This window comes from Gracilinanus agilis, chromosome 2 (genome assembly GCF_016433145.1).
Source record: "Gracilinanus agilis isolate LMUSP501 chromosome 2, AgileGrace, whole genome shotgun sequence".
Taxonomy (NCBI): Eukaryota; Metazoa; Chordata; class Mammalia; order Didelphimorphia; family Didelphidae; genus Gracilinanus; species Gracilinanus agilis.
The window spans coordinates 166,261,681-166,276,573 of record NC_058131.1 but is presented as its reverse complement, the minus strand read 5'-3'; the positions used below and the strand labels follow the sequence as shown (position 1 = coordinate 166,276,573).

Below are 14,893 nucleotides of genomic sequence, written 5' to 3'. Positions count from 1 at the left end.
CTGACACCACAATCCTTATACTTGGAACTACTGTGGGCAAATGTGCAGAGTCCAGGGCCATGATCAAGAACTAGAATTGATAGTATCTTACTGGACAATTGGAGAAACATGCAGTTGTTTTCAAAAAGTAAAAGAAATTCTCTAGTGAACTACCCATGGTGGCACAAGGAGAAAAATTAAAATATGACAAATTCTATAACATAATGATCACTGACTTCTAAAACTTCATTTCTGATAGAGGAAGTAAAGAGATTTTCTTGCAGAATGTGAGAAAAATCTTTGCTAATGCTGGTAATCTATGATTTTTTTTTAATGCTTTATCTCATTACTATGCCCTCACCCATAATTTTTTTTGTTTTCCAAATAAAAGAGCAAGACTAATAATCATCTCTAACTCCTCCCCTCTTGCTCAACTCCCATATTTAATCAGTTACTAAGTCATATCAATTCTATTTCAACATCATCTCTCAAATCTTCTCTCCACTCACAAGGCCACTACCTTCCTAAATTAGGCCTTCATCACACTCAGCTGGATTACTGAAATAGCCTCCTAATTGTTCTCTTGCACCCAGGCTCTCCCCTCTCCAATCCTACCCACACACAGCTGCCAAATTGATATTTCTAAAGTAAAGGTCTGCCCATGTCACTTCCTTATTCAAGAAGCTCCAGTGGTTCTCAAATGCCTCTAGGATAAAACACAAATTCCTCTATTTGACTTTTAAAAGCCTTTCACAATATTTCTCCAACCTATTTTTCCAAACTTGTTACATATTACTCTCCTTCACATACTCTCAAATCTAATCTACTTATATTTTATCTTCTATCTCTGTCTTTGCAAAGGCTAGCACCCATTCCTAGAAAACATTCTATCACCTCCAACTCTTCCAATTCTGAGCTTTCTTCAAAGCTCAGCTCAAACACCACTTTCCTACACAAAGCCTATCCTGATCCTCCCAATTACGCATACAGTATCCCCTTTCTATCTTATCTCATGCCCTGGAAATTATTTTGCAATTACTCTGTATTTTCTTGTTTGTGTTATTTCTCTCCAATAGAATACAAACTCCTTGGGGGGCAGGGATTATTTCATTTTTATCTTTGTATTCCCCAAGTGCCTAGCATAGAGTAATAAACTGCTTACTGAAGAGATGAATGAATGATTGAATGAGTAAATGGTGATGGGACTCAATACCACAAAGCAATCAACTGAAGGAACTAGGGATATTTAGCCTGAAGATGGAAAACTGGGAGAGGTGGGCAGGGTGGGACTGGTATAAGAAAAAGGGCATTATATGATAGCTATCTTCAAGTTCTTATGGCTTGTGATATATAAAAACAAAGTCAGAATATTTTTTTGGCTGAATCCCAAAGGGAAAAATTAGGACTAATGTCTCAAAATTGCTGAGGCCTATTTTAGTTAATAAAAAGAACAACCTTCTAACAACAGCTAGCCCTGGAAGGTGAATTTACTAGTTATCAAGGAGAGGTAAATGACAACATGCTGAAGATTAGAGAAAATATGGTGTAATGGATAAGGTGCTGGATATGAAATCAAGGGGCCTGGGTTCAAATCCATGGATGAATTAAAGACTCTAGAATTTCAATTTCCTCATCAATTATAGGAATAATGATTCTTATAGTACCTACCTCAAAGGGCTATTGTGAGGAAAGCATTTTAAAAATTAGGGAGTAGGAGAGAAGAACTGCATCAATGATTTGAATAGTTTATTTTAACTATGGACAGGAAGCTCCTTCAATAGAGATCGGTATCTGTGCTTCAGTTGGGCCCTGGCAGGTTAAATGACTTACCCAGGGTCACATAGCCAGTATGAGAGGTAAGGACAAGAACCTAGGTTCTTCTGACACCAGTACCAATCTATTCACTGCATCAAAAACATTAAAGCAATATATAAATGCATCATTATGCTGTTGTAGAAAAAAGGCCCTAACTGAAATAAGGGTTAGATTAGATGACCTATGACATTCAGTATATCTCTGAAAATCTATGCACGATTCTATATAGGTCCTAAAGTCTTACAAGATACATGAGGAGATTATTTTTCAGTAGAGATGGAGATAGGGAAGGATTCATAAAGGAATTAGTTGGAAGGTTAATTAGATCTTGAAAGAAGAAAGATGTTTCAGCAAGCAGAATTGGAGATGGAGATTCTAAAAATGGTAGAAGGGGGGGGGGGGGGGGGGTGGAGGTTGGTATGAAAAAAGTCAGAAAGACAAAAGTGGACAGAGTGATAAAAGAGAACACTCCTAGTCTAGTTTGGCCAAAATATACAACGCTTTTGGAAAGAATAATAAAACACTAGAAAGGTAATGGCAGGAGTCAGATTGCTGGAGAACTTGAATACAATTAAAGAGTTTAAACTTTGAGAGGCAACAGAAAGTCATTAAAAGATTTTTTTAGCAATCAAATAACATAATCAGTGTTATATTAGGAAGATTAGTAGAATTATTAAAGATGAGTAAGAGAGAGGGAAAATTTGAAATTGGGAAGCCATTTAGGAAATGGTTACAATAAATAAAGCAAGAAACAATATAAACCTGAATTAGAAAAAGACACATGAGAAATAATGTTCAGGCAAGAAATGTCAAGATTTAAAAACAGAGAAGTATTAGGAATAAGGAAAAGTATGGTCAACTATACCAAATCCTGCAGAAAAGATCAAGGAGGATAACAAATGAATGAAACAGATTTCAAACAGGTCAGTGGAAGTCATAAGTGTTCTTGGATAGAGCAATTTCAATTGAGTGGCAGAAATAAAAGTCAAGTTACAAGAAGTTAATGCATGAATAGGTAGTTGGAGAAGCAGTGGAAGTGAATGTAAACTTTTAAGAGGTCTAGCAGTAAAGGAGGAATGGAAATATATATTAAAGCTATCAATGAAAACAAACCTCAGGAGGAGGTTAATTTACTTATATAGACATTCCTGCAATGTAAAGAAGAGTTCTTAGAGTGCAAAGTGATGGTGTTTCTGGGGGTAGCAGGTTGGTGGGAAGCCCTTTTGCAAAATCTTGCTTGGAGACACAGAATTTAAATTGACACCATTGCTCATTAAACTGCTGTGTCAGGCATCTATTTTCAATGTGATAAATTCAGGTTCACATTAGGGAAAACAAATTTGGAATCATCCCAGTCCCATTCATCCTGGCAAAATTGAGCAAAACAAATAGCGATTATTAAAGAAACCAGCAATAGCTCCAAAATGATTTGCAGTTCCTCCTAGCAGATGTTTCATGAGGCAAGTATGAGGATAAACAGAAGGAAAATTAAGTCTACAGAAAGTTGTGGGTTTTTTTTTTAATCACTAAGGATTGAGTAAAACTAACAATATAGTCATCAAGCTAAACAAAATTTGGGTCACACACCCAGATCTTCCAGTCTAGGTCAGGCAAAAGGCTGCTTGGCTAGACTCTCTCTTCCCAGAACCCTAAAAGTAAAATCACACAAATTATAACTTAGCTCATTCAGGAAAAGCATATGAACTCTCAACCATATTTTACTATATCTCTTGTAACAAGTTTTATAAAGAGCATAAAGGATCACATACCACTGTTGCCACAATCAGCACAAGAGATGAGCTCCTCTGGTTTCTTCTCTCGGTTTTGTTCTTTTGTACCAAGACAGAAACTACAGATTGGAATTGGTTCAGCAACTGGCTGTAAAGAAACAAACATAATTCATTCATATAAATTTATAAAGATATGCCAAACTGCAGTTTAAAGTTCCTTGGAGATAGAGGTATACTGTATGTTGGTAAACATATGTCTGAGTGTATTTATATCTTCCTGACACTAGAATGACTTCACTCCCTATGGGTTGAACTCATAAGTTTGAAGATGCAACATGTTGAACACAAAAAGACTGGAAGAAAAAATGTGGATGCATTACTCTGAATCCATCACCCACCACTGGGAAAATGATTCAAATCAAAAGAAAAGCAACGTGGCACAGTGGGGAAAACATTGGACTTGCAGTTAGTTGAGAAGCAACATGACACAGTGGGTAAAATACTGGACTTGCAGTTAATTGAAAAGCAACATAGCACAGTGGGTAAAATACTAGACCTGCAGTTGGTCAGACAGGGTAATAATCCCATCTCTGATACTTACTACCTGTGTGACTATGGTCAAGTTACAATCTCTCTGAGCCTGAGTTTCCTCATCTGTAAGATAGGGAATCTGAGGTCCCTTCCAGCTCTAAACGTATGGTTCCTGTAAGCTTTTGACTGTATGACCTACAAAGGCTGTTACATTGTGACATCAACATTCTAGCTGACAAGAGGAAGCTGGAATCAAAGAGAAAATTAAAGATCCAACTGCTGGCCACATCAGGCATCACAAGGTTGGAAGAAACTAAGATAAGAAGCACTGTAGAAACAGATAGAAAATGATGTAAGCTAAAGCTTACCACAGTTAACTAGCATTTATTAAGCCTGGCAATATACTAAGTGAATCTGTCTCTAAAATGGACTAAATCTCAATGCTTTGACTAGCAAAGGAAATGCTTTAAGTAAACAAAAGAGAACATGGGAGAAAAATATACAACCATTACACTTCCAATTAAATGAGGAAACCTCCCAGTACAGGTGAAAAGTACTAACCTAGAATCTAGAAGACCTGGATTTGAATTACACTATGTTTTATCTCTCTGGGATTTAATCTCCTAACATAAAATGAGAGGTTAGACTAGTTGACTTGAAAGGTTCCTCTCAGTTTAAATCTACAATTCTGAAATCCTAGAAGTTAAAATGTAGCATTATAATACTCACTACTTGACACCAGGTTTCTTAGTAACATAAACTAGCTCAGGTGTTTCTATAAGAATTACATACGAACAAGCCTGAAATAATATGAATCTTAGGCACTATTTTGGGGGGGGGGGGTTGGACCTATTATTTCATTACTGTAGATAACTCAGGGTAAGAAAATTACCTTCACCAGTGCAGATCAACGACTAGGCAACTAGTCTTAAAAAGCTGGCTGTGACATTGAGAGAGTTTAAAAGAATTGCCCAACATCACACGGCCAGTATGTCAGAGTTCAGACTTTTAATTTAGGTGGATCTTGACTCCAAATCGAGTACTTCTATTCATTATTATTACATTGCCATATTTATCATAAAAATAATGACCATACAACCTCATATAAGAATGTAAAATGAGGGTCCAAATTAAAAATCATATAGGCCTCAATAAGCTGGGAGGAGTAAAATAATTCCATATTTTTTAAATATGTAAGATTAAATTTGCAATTTTCTAAATATTCACATCACTCTGTTTATTTCTAAAATCATAAGGATAGCACAAATTAGTATGATCCATTTTATAGCTACCCAAACAAGTACCTAAATGGTTCTACAAAAGCAACTTTAATGGCATACAATGAAAATGAAACTTTTAATAGTTTGTAATTGTGTTTCCTCCCCAGCCCACCCCCTCATCTTGGTAAAAAAATATTGGCAATTTGAAACTACTCATTTGGCTTTTGAACTGCAAATTAAAACAATTTCAATAAATTATGTTGGGAGCAGTGAAGAATCAGTGAACCCCCTCTCCATTTACTGATGTTACAGCATTTCAAGGTTGAGGTAAAACTTCTATTGCCACCTTATTTATAACCTACTTAGCTCTTGAATATGTTCAATTAGACTACTTTAAGACACAAAGCTACAATCTCGCTTTCTAAATTTTAGTGACACCACAAAAAAGAAAATTCATTCTCCTTTGTCAGCCTCCTCACACTTTTTCATAAGTTTAGTCCTAAATATCTGCTTGTCTCCATAACTAAATAAACATATTGTTAAACCTGGATTTTGAGGCAATTTTGTGGCAAGTGAGTAGGAATATATAAAGTACCTAAGAGATTTAGCAATTTATATATATATATATATATATGTATGTATGTATTTTACATGTTGAGATTCCTTACTCAACTGCAGAGATTAATGAGATACACACACACACACACACACGTCATTTTGTGGCATGGGGGTTGTAGAGTGCATATAAGCCATCAGAAATGACACTGAAATTCTAAACTGTTTCATCTGTTGCCCTCAAACACCAAATAGTTCTTTCCTAAATACCCACCAGATGGCAGCATTAAGGAAACACCTATTATACAAACTCATAATACTAATAGTTTCATTTTGACTTGATACAAGAAGATTTTTAAAAGAAACAGAAATTTGCAAGAATGTTTATTCCCTTAAACCATTATTATTCGAGATTGGCATAGATATTTTTAGATGAACTACTTTTTGACCTGGTTTGGTGAGGAAAGAGGTAAGGGCACCTTTCTTTCTCTCCAAAGAGTTCTAATCTTTAATTTTTATAATACTAACAATGACATTAGTTGTACCTGTACCTGAACAGATGCCCCTTCTACCAAGTATTCAACAAGTGGTGACTTAGTCTTTGCACAAAGACTCTCAGGGAGGGTGGACCTACTACCTCCCGAAACAGGGCATTCCACTTTTGGACAGTTCTAATTAACAGAAGTTTTTGCTTGCATCCAGCCTAAATACCCCTTTTTGCTTTCCCTTCCAATCCCATCTTGGCACTGAGGAAACAAATGCAACACCTGCAAAGTACAAAAGTTTTGGCAAGTTTTACCAAACTAGAAAGGCTCCTAATAAAGCCAAAGACTGATTCTCTCCAAGGACCATGGAGAGCTCATTATCAGCAAGTTGATAATTAAGTGATGAAATGTTCTGGTCTATGACAGTCTGAAAAAAAAAAGTGGTCCTCAGTCCTATGTAATCCCATTCTTCTTCTGTGATAGAGTGTGCAAAAGGGGGAAGGGAAATACTAAGGTGCTAAGAATTTTGTAGTATTTCAACCATCTACAAATATTAATTTATCTCTGTTAGCACAGTAAAAGTGAGGTCTGCCCAATGAGCAATAAAATAATACTACTGAAGGTAACAATCAATACTAGCATTCTCAGGATAAAGAAAACCAAGAAGTTTTAAGTTTTCAGCTAAAAGATACAGGAAGAAGCAAATAAAGAAATTGACAACGTTGGTTTTATACTGTGTATCCAAAGCCAAAAAGAAAAAAAAATTTTTAAGAAAATTTTGGTCATGAGACCTTGCAGTGATCATACCAAGAATCAGCAAAAAGATCACCACAAAGATTGCTGCGATTTGTGTACCAGCATCTGATGCAGAGGATGATGTGGAGAAAATTCTATGAAAAAATTAAATGAGATTTTCCAAACCAAGTCAAAATCTACACTATATTTGTTAACTTTAATCCAAAAGTGAACACAGAATAATGAGATAAAAGTTTGAGATTAAGAAAGTTTTGCTGAATGAATGAGAAAGAAGGGAAACCAAACAGTTTAAGAATAAAAGTCTCCAATCAACATCATAAATATTTTCTTCAAAAACAGGCCCAAAAGCTGACATCATAAAGCACTAAAAATCACCACACACACAAAATGAAATCAGTCATATCGTTGCTTTGTTTGAAATAGATCTATAATTTCACTGATATAAGGGCAGCCCAGCAAAGAAACTGCCTCTACCCATGCAGGTCAATAATCAGTTTGCAACTTATTAGTCTTCTTCATGCAGACAGCAAACACTACACCCTTCTGCCCTAGAACTCACAAACTCAAATTCTGAAAGTACCCTTTGTTCCAGGAGACCTTTTCCTCTAATTGGATGGTTCCTCCAATAATTTTCATTTAAAGGAAGAAACTCAGGCCAACCATCTCTTCATTTGTTTAGACTACTGTACACCTCCAGATTACTTTAGTGCCTCAACACCAAGTACCTTTCTCTCTCCATTAAACAGCTGAAGGAAATGAAGCAAACAGAGGTTAAGTGATTTGCCCGGAGTAACACAGTTAATAAGTGGTTGAGAACAGATTTGTAGTTAGGTTTTCCATGTTCAAAAAAGGCCAATGTGTGAATTTGTTTTCCTTTGATTAGACTTACCTTTTATAAGGAAGGCCTTTCTTGTTTGAAAAGGGGAAAGATTAAGAAAGGTAGTGATAGTGACACTTTTTTTAAAGGAAGAAAAAGAATCCCTTAAAATATACCCATTAGAGAACAAAATGAAGTTCAGGAGATTCAGATAAACTGGGCATTGTTGGAACCATTGGGTCAAATTCAAAATATACTTTTAAAAATAGGTATAAGTAGGGGCTGCTGGGGTAGCTCAGTGGATTGAGAGTCAGGCCTAGAGAAGGGAGGTCCTAGGTTCAAATCTGGCCTCAGACACTTCCCATCTGTGTGACCCTGGGCAAGTCACTTGACTCCCATTGCCCACCCTTACCACTCTTCCACCTAGGAGCCAATACACAGAAGTTAAGGGCTTAAAAAAAAAATAAGTATATAATCCTCTTTTTCTATTCTTTGTAGAGAGAAATAAAGCAATTAGGTGGCACACTAGACTTGGAGTCAGGAAAACCTAAATTTGAATCCTGCCTTAGATATTTCCTAGCAGTATGACCCTGGGCAAGTCACTCAATGTCTATTTGCCTCAGTTTCCTCAACTGTAAAATGAGGATAATAATACCATTTACCTCCAAGGTTGCTGTGAGGATCAACTGAGATAACATTTTTAATGTACTTTGCACATCTTAAAACAACTAATCCTTTGATTACTAGTTTCTATATAAGACATAAACAAAAATGCATATATACTTAAAGGATATTTGCTACTGTTAGAAAGGATGCCTTGAGCAGAGTGTAAATGGAAAAGGAAGAAAAGATAAGGTCTTTCAGATGCTCCTTTTGAGCATGACACTATTCTAGTATTGATGACATCAAACCCCACATATTGCAGAACTCCTCAATGAGACATATATACACTCAAGAGAGATTGGTCTAACAAATAAGAAAAATCAAATTTATAAAAAATGCATATATTCTACATTATAAAAATATAATTATGTAATCAACCTATTGAACAACTCTGCCAATAAATAATATATCTTGCATATCTACCCAAATGGGAAATTAATTGATCCCAGAATTAAACAGAGGGAATGAGTTGAAATATATTTGACAAATTACATAGCACTTTCAATTATCCCAAGTGCTCCTTGAAACAAAAACCTGTCTTTTTAATATCAATATTCTTCTAGTGATATTATATACCTATGAACCAAAAATCATAATCTAAAGAAACAAAATTGTGGACATGGGAATGAAATAAAATGGAACAGTGTAAAAAGGTTACACTATACTGTCAAAGGTGACTTAGATGCAAGAAGTGGCAAAAAAGAAATTACCCAAAAAATATTAAGATAAGAAAAGGAAGTGGATCAATCACAAAACAAAAATAAGCCTGAACAGTCAAACAAGTACTGGAAAAAAAAAACAACAAGAAAAGGTACCAGAGAAACAAAGAAACCTACCTCCTTCTCACACGGCAAAGAGATACAAATTTATTGTCAGTTGCAGTCACTAGATTGGATGTTTTCAACTACTTTTTTCCCCCCCTTTTTGGTCACACTGGATAATTGGGGGAGAGGGGGGTGGTGTGAAAGGACAGTGATGAAGGACAAATGAATAATTAATTTTTTTAAATAGAAGGCAAAACATTCAACTGATAACCCTGAAATGTCATAAAAGATCTAAAGAAAGAGCTTCAATTTATAGAGCAGATCCTCTATGGAAGAATTATAGGGAAATATAGACAAAAATCATGTACCATAGATGAGTTATCATCTGCACTGATGGTGCATATAACTTAAACAACAGATCCATCAAGAAATTAAGTTACATTTCAACAATTTTTTCTTTTAGAATTAAGTACACAAAGCTAATAAATTAATGAAGAATTTATTAAATATTATATTCCAGGCTCTGAAATATATGTGCTGGGCTCTAGGAATACAAAGATAAAATAAAACTATCCTTGTCCTCAAAAAGCACATATTATATATGTACAAAATTAATTTTTAAAAAAGACAAAATATTTTGTTCAACTATAATACTTTTCTTTTGATCAATTCTTATCAGACTACTTATAAAATATGTTTACAAGTCAGAAAGGTAAACTAATAACTGTTACTCTTCCATCTTCTAAAACCTAAAGATAGGTAAACTAATAACTGTTACTCTTCCATCTTCTAAAACCTAAGGATTTACAGTGGGAGCTCCTTAGTGAACTAATCTGCTATAAAGTAACTAGATTTATAAATATAGTTGTGATTCCAAATAGTATGAACAATATAAAAACCACCTAAAACAACTTAATTTTAACAATTGGCTTGCAAAATACGCACATTAAAGTGAATATCCTCTAATTCCCATCAAGAGTAACTAAGCTATGGTATGCCTCAGTTATTGTTTCAAAAGAAGTCAGGACAAATCTCAGAATAGAATCTAGAACTTCTTTAAGAAAGGGAAACAGAGAGCAGAAGTCAAGAGAGGCCTATGTTTGAACCTCAGTTCTGTCATTTACCAGCAACCTGCCCTTAGAAAAGTCATAATGTCCCAGGGATTTAATTCTCTTCAGTAAAATGAAGGTACTAGACTAAATCTAGCACTAAATTCATGACCCTATGATCTATAAAATAAAGATGACTGTAATATCCTCTAATACTCATTTCATAGGATTGTTCTGAGGACAGAAATAAGATTAGATATGTAAAATATTCTGCAAACTTCCAAGCATTGTATAAATGTCAACTATTACTGCTACGATTATTATGTCATTTTATCATAAAAGCAGAGTGGGAAAGACTCTGAAAAGCCATATAACCCAAACTACACCTAAAAATAATCATTTCCTATAAGATATTAAACAAGTGGTCATGAAAACCATTGTCTCATCTTAAGTCCTCTAGTATGCTGAAATCCACAACTTTCCACCATAACCTATTTCACTTTTGGATGACTCAAATTATCAATAAAATATTTCTTAAATCTAACTTAAATTTATTTCTTTACAATGTCTACACATTGCTCCTTATGATGTCCTTTTATGGACTAACAATAATGATACTAATTATTATTAACAATAAATCCCATTATTCAAATCTTTGCCCTTTCCCTTGTACATACCATTCCCTGTTACCAGAAGGCATTCCTTCCTCACTTCTGCCTTTTTTTTTTAAATCCATACTTTCTGTCTTAGAAGGGATACTAACCATTCTAAGGCAGAAGAGCAGTAAGGGCTAGGCAAACTGGTTAAATGACTTGCCCAGGGTCATACAGCTAGGAAGTGTCTGAGGACAGATTTGAGACCAGGTCCTCCTGACTCCAGGCCTGGCTCTGTCCACTAAGCTACCTCCTAGTTGCCCCTCACCTTTGCCTCTTCAAACTCTTAGGTTCCATAAAAGCCCAGATCAAGTGCCACCTCCTACACAAAGCCTTTATTGTTCCTATCTACTTGTGCCTTCCCCATCACAACTCCTAAATGGTAGGAACTGCTTGTTTTTTGTCTCTGTATTCTCTGTACCTTGTATGGTGCCTGGTATATAATGAGCACTTAATAAATGCCCACTTGACTCTTTTATTTCTAAGGTCCTTCCCTTATTATGTTCTTATGACCCAAGCACAAAATTCATATGAAATAACAAAATAATAATGACACTGAAGTAATAATCATAACTACTAACATAAAACTTCCAAATCATGAACAAACTCTGCATAGGCACCCATAATTAAATCATGTACAATTATAAACTCCAATTGTAATGTTATTCAGAGCATCCACTGCCCATTTATAATTTTGCTCCTATGTAACATTATTACACCTAATACTATGTTTTTTCTGGAACTAATTAAGGATTTTAGATGAACAATATCTGCATTAGAAGGCTTTTTTCCCCTCAGAAAAATGGAAGTCAAAAAGGAAATTGAGCTTACTATTTATAAAACTTAACTGGGATATACCACAGGTATAAGATCACCCTGGTCAATATTGTTTCCCAACAATATTATTACACTAAAAACAAACCCTACCATCACTCTCAAAACCTTTGCTGAAGATGTCATTCCAAAAACTCATTTTTTATATCTATAGCATTGTTTCTGTGGAACTGGTTTCCCCCATCATGTAATTTCTCCTGATTTTGTGTTTTCTGGAAAATAATTAACAATGGCCCAGAAGGCCCAGGCTTTGTACAAAAAACATATACTAGGGAGCAGCTAGGTGGCTCAATGGATTGAGGGCCAGGCATAGAGATGGGAGGTCTTGGGTTCAAATTTGACCTCAGACACTTCAAAGCTGTGTGACCCTGGGCAAGTCACTTAACCCCCTTTGCCTAGCCCTTACCGTTCTTCTGCCTTGGAACTAATACACAGTATTGAGGAAGGTAAGGGTTTTATTTAAAAAATAAAAAATAAAAACCATATACTGATATACCTTCATCCAACAGGCAAATTCTGATTCACTTTCTGACTCTCTCTTCTAAGTCTTTAACTGAAACGAACCCCCCAAACAAGAAATACTCTATTCTATTCCTGACTAAATCATATTCCTGTGTCCTTTTTGATCTCTTATAAGATTCATTTTTTCCCCATATCTTCCAGGTAGCCTTGTTTAATTAAGCAGTTCTTTATTTTGTGCATCTTGCCTTAAGACTAAATTTTTCTTAAAGGAAATATTTCTAATGTAAATGTTATAAAATTGATATGTTACAGTACACAACACATTTGGGGAGTGCCTGACCAAATTTACTAATGACAATTTTTTTCCTCAAAAGAAGGCTATTTCAGAAATATATTAATTTTAAAAATTGTTAAATGGCCTGGAAGTTAGATCTTAATTCTATTTTGTGTGCATAATATATACTGACATTGCATAAGATATGCCTATATAATTATAATCAATATTGCCCATTTGTCACTATAAGCTTTAATAAAGGTGCTAAATTAAATTCATTTATATTGTGCTCAGAACATTTGTTTTCTACAATTAAGACACGATAATGCAAATATTAGTATAAAAACAAACCTAATATTTGATTAGAGTAGTAATAATCAATTATAAATTATTGCCTTTTCTATGTCCTTCAGATTACTACAAACTTTTAATGGTTGAGAAATTAATAATTATTATATTGTGAGAATTTCTATTTTCAGGATAGAACAGAATCACGCTAAAGATATTCACAGTTTATAAAGTATTTTGAGGTTATAAAAATACTTTTCCTTCCTTAAAATGTATCTGAATGAAGTGAAAGGAGCAGAACCAGGAGGACCTTATAAGAGAGGCACAATTGAATATAATTAAGACTTCTCTACTAGCAGCAATGCAATGATTCAGGACAATTCTGAGGGACTTGTGAGAAAGAACACTATCCACATCCAGAGAAAGAACTGTGGGAGTAGAAACACAGAAGAAAAACACAGTTGTTTGATCACATGGCTTGATGGGGATATGATTGGGGATGTAGACTCTAAGCAATCCCCCTAATGCAAATATTAATAATATGGAAATAGGTCTTGATCAATGACACATGTAAAACTCAGTGGAATTGCTCATTGGCTACGGGGGGAGTGGGGGTGGAAAGAGGGGAGGGAAAGAACATGAGTCATGTAACCACGAAAAATATTCTTAATTAATTAAAGTTTTTCAGATTAAAAAAATGTATCTGATTGGGGCCGTATACTACTATAATATATTCTCTCTTGTGGCTTTTAGGTTCAGAGATCTAGAGCTGGTAGGCTATGTAGTCCAACTCCCTCATTAAAACTGAAGTACAGTGAGGATAAATGACTTGTCTAAAGTCACAGGAAGTTTCTCTCCACTGTACCATGATAAATCACTTCACAATCTAACCTCGACCTACTTTTCCATTAAAGCTCTTTCTATGATCCTTCAGCCTACTCAACATCCTCTAAGCAGACTTTGTGTTCACCTGCCTCACGGTTTCTGCTCATGTTGTTCTTCACATCTACAATGCTTCACGTCCCATCAGCAAGTCTTTCTCCCTAACCTGAAACATGTAAACATCCATTTGCCAAAAAAGATGCCAATGTGCTTTGGAAGGATTCACTTTAATAAATTTTTGCCCATATATGGATTTGCCATCAGTGCCATTATAGTATGTGAAATCGCCACCCTGGCACATGAACCCAGGAATGAGTCTGTGAAAGCAAGATCCCATGTAAACAAATTCCTTCTCCCAAATACTCAGAGAATAGAAGATTTCTGTTCTATAGAACCTTGTCTCCAAAGAGCTGCAAAGTAATTTGGTCCAGCATCTTGAGGTTCAAAGTACATGATGAAGCTGGCCAGGGATGGCTGAGGTTGAGGGTAGCTGTAAAATTAGAAGGAGAGTAGGTTGATGTTCAGTGGACAGAGCAAAGTAGACAGCTCCTAGTAGCAATATGAAAAGTAGTCAGATTAGTTGCTTTTACCCATTTCAAGAGGAGATTTTCCACCCCAAGGAGAAGTAATCTTTCCCTCTTCACATCTCTCATGTATTTTGATCCAAACACTTCCATGCACTTATCTTATCCTAACTCCTTACAGTTATTTGTATGCATATCAAGGAAAGAATTATATTCTTCAGAGTCCCAATCAACCAGTAAGCATCTATTAAATATCTACTATAAAGACAAAAATGAAACATTCCTATCCTCAAGTTTACAGGGAAATTTTGAGGTGTGAGAAAGGAAAATATAACATGTACCTAAATTAGTGTTTAGAGTATAAAATCCTTGCAACTGGAGATCTTGTCTCTTTAACTTCTTTGTAGTTCCAAGCATACAAATACAAAAAAAAAAATAATAATACAAAAAATGTTAAGGAGCTAACTTAATATTTCTGCTAAAAGAGTAAAAATTAAGTTCTGTCCCTTAAAGTGAAATGAGAATCACGCTTATCTGCCAACTTTATTTCATTCACAGAACAAACATTCCTCAAGTATCTCCAGTGTACAAAACACTGAGGTAGACTGTGAG

At 35.1% G+C, this 14,893-nt stretch overlaps 1 protein-coding gene across 1 annotated transcript in view; it reads right to left on the bottom strand.

The window, feature by feature from the left end:
- The window catches only part of KAT6A (lysine acetyltransferase 6A), a 138,902-nt gene that overhangs the window by 68,038 nt on the left and 55,971 nt on the right, over positions 1-14,893 (bottom strand). The window contains exon 2 of the mRNA XM_044663548.1: positions 3,564-3,672. Within this exon, the coding sequence (XP_044519483.1) occupies positions 3,564-3,672 (109 nt within the window). The remainder of the gene's footprint in view (positions 1-3,563; positions 3,673-14,893) is intronic.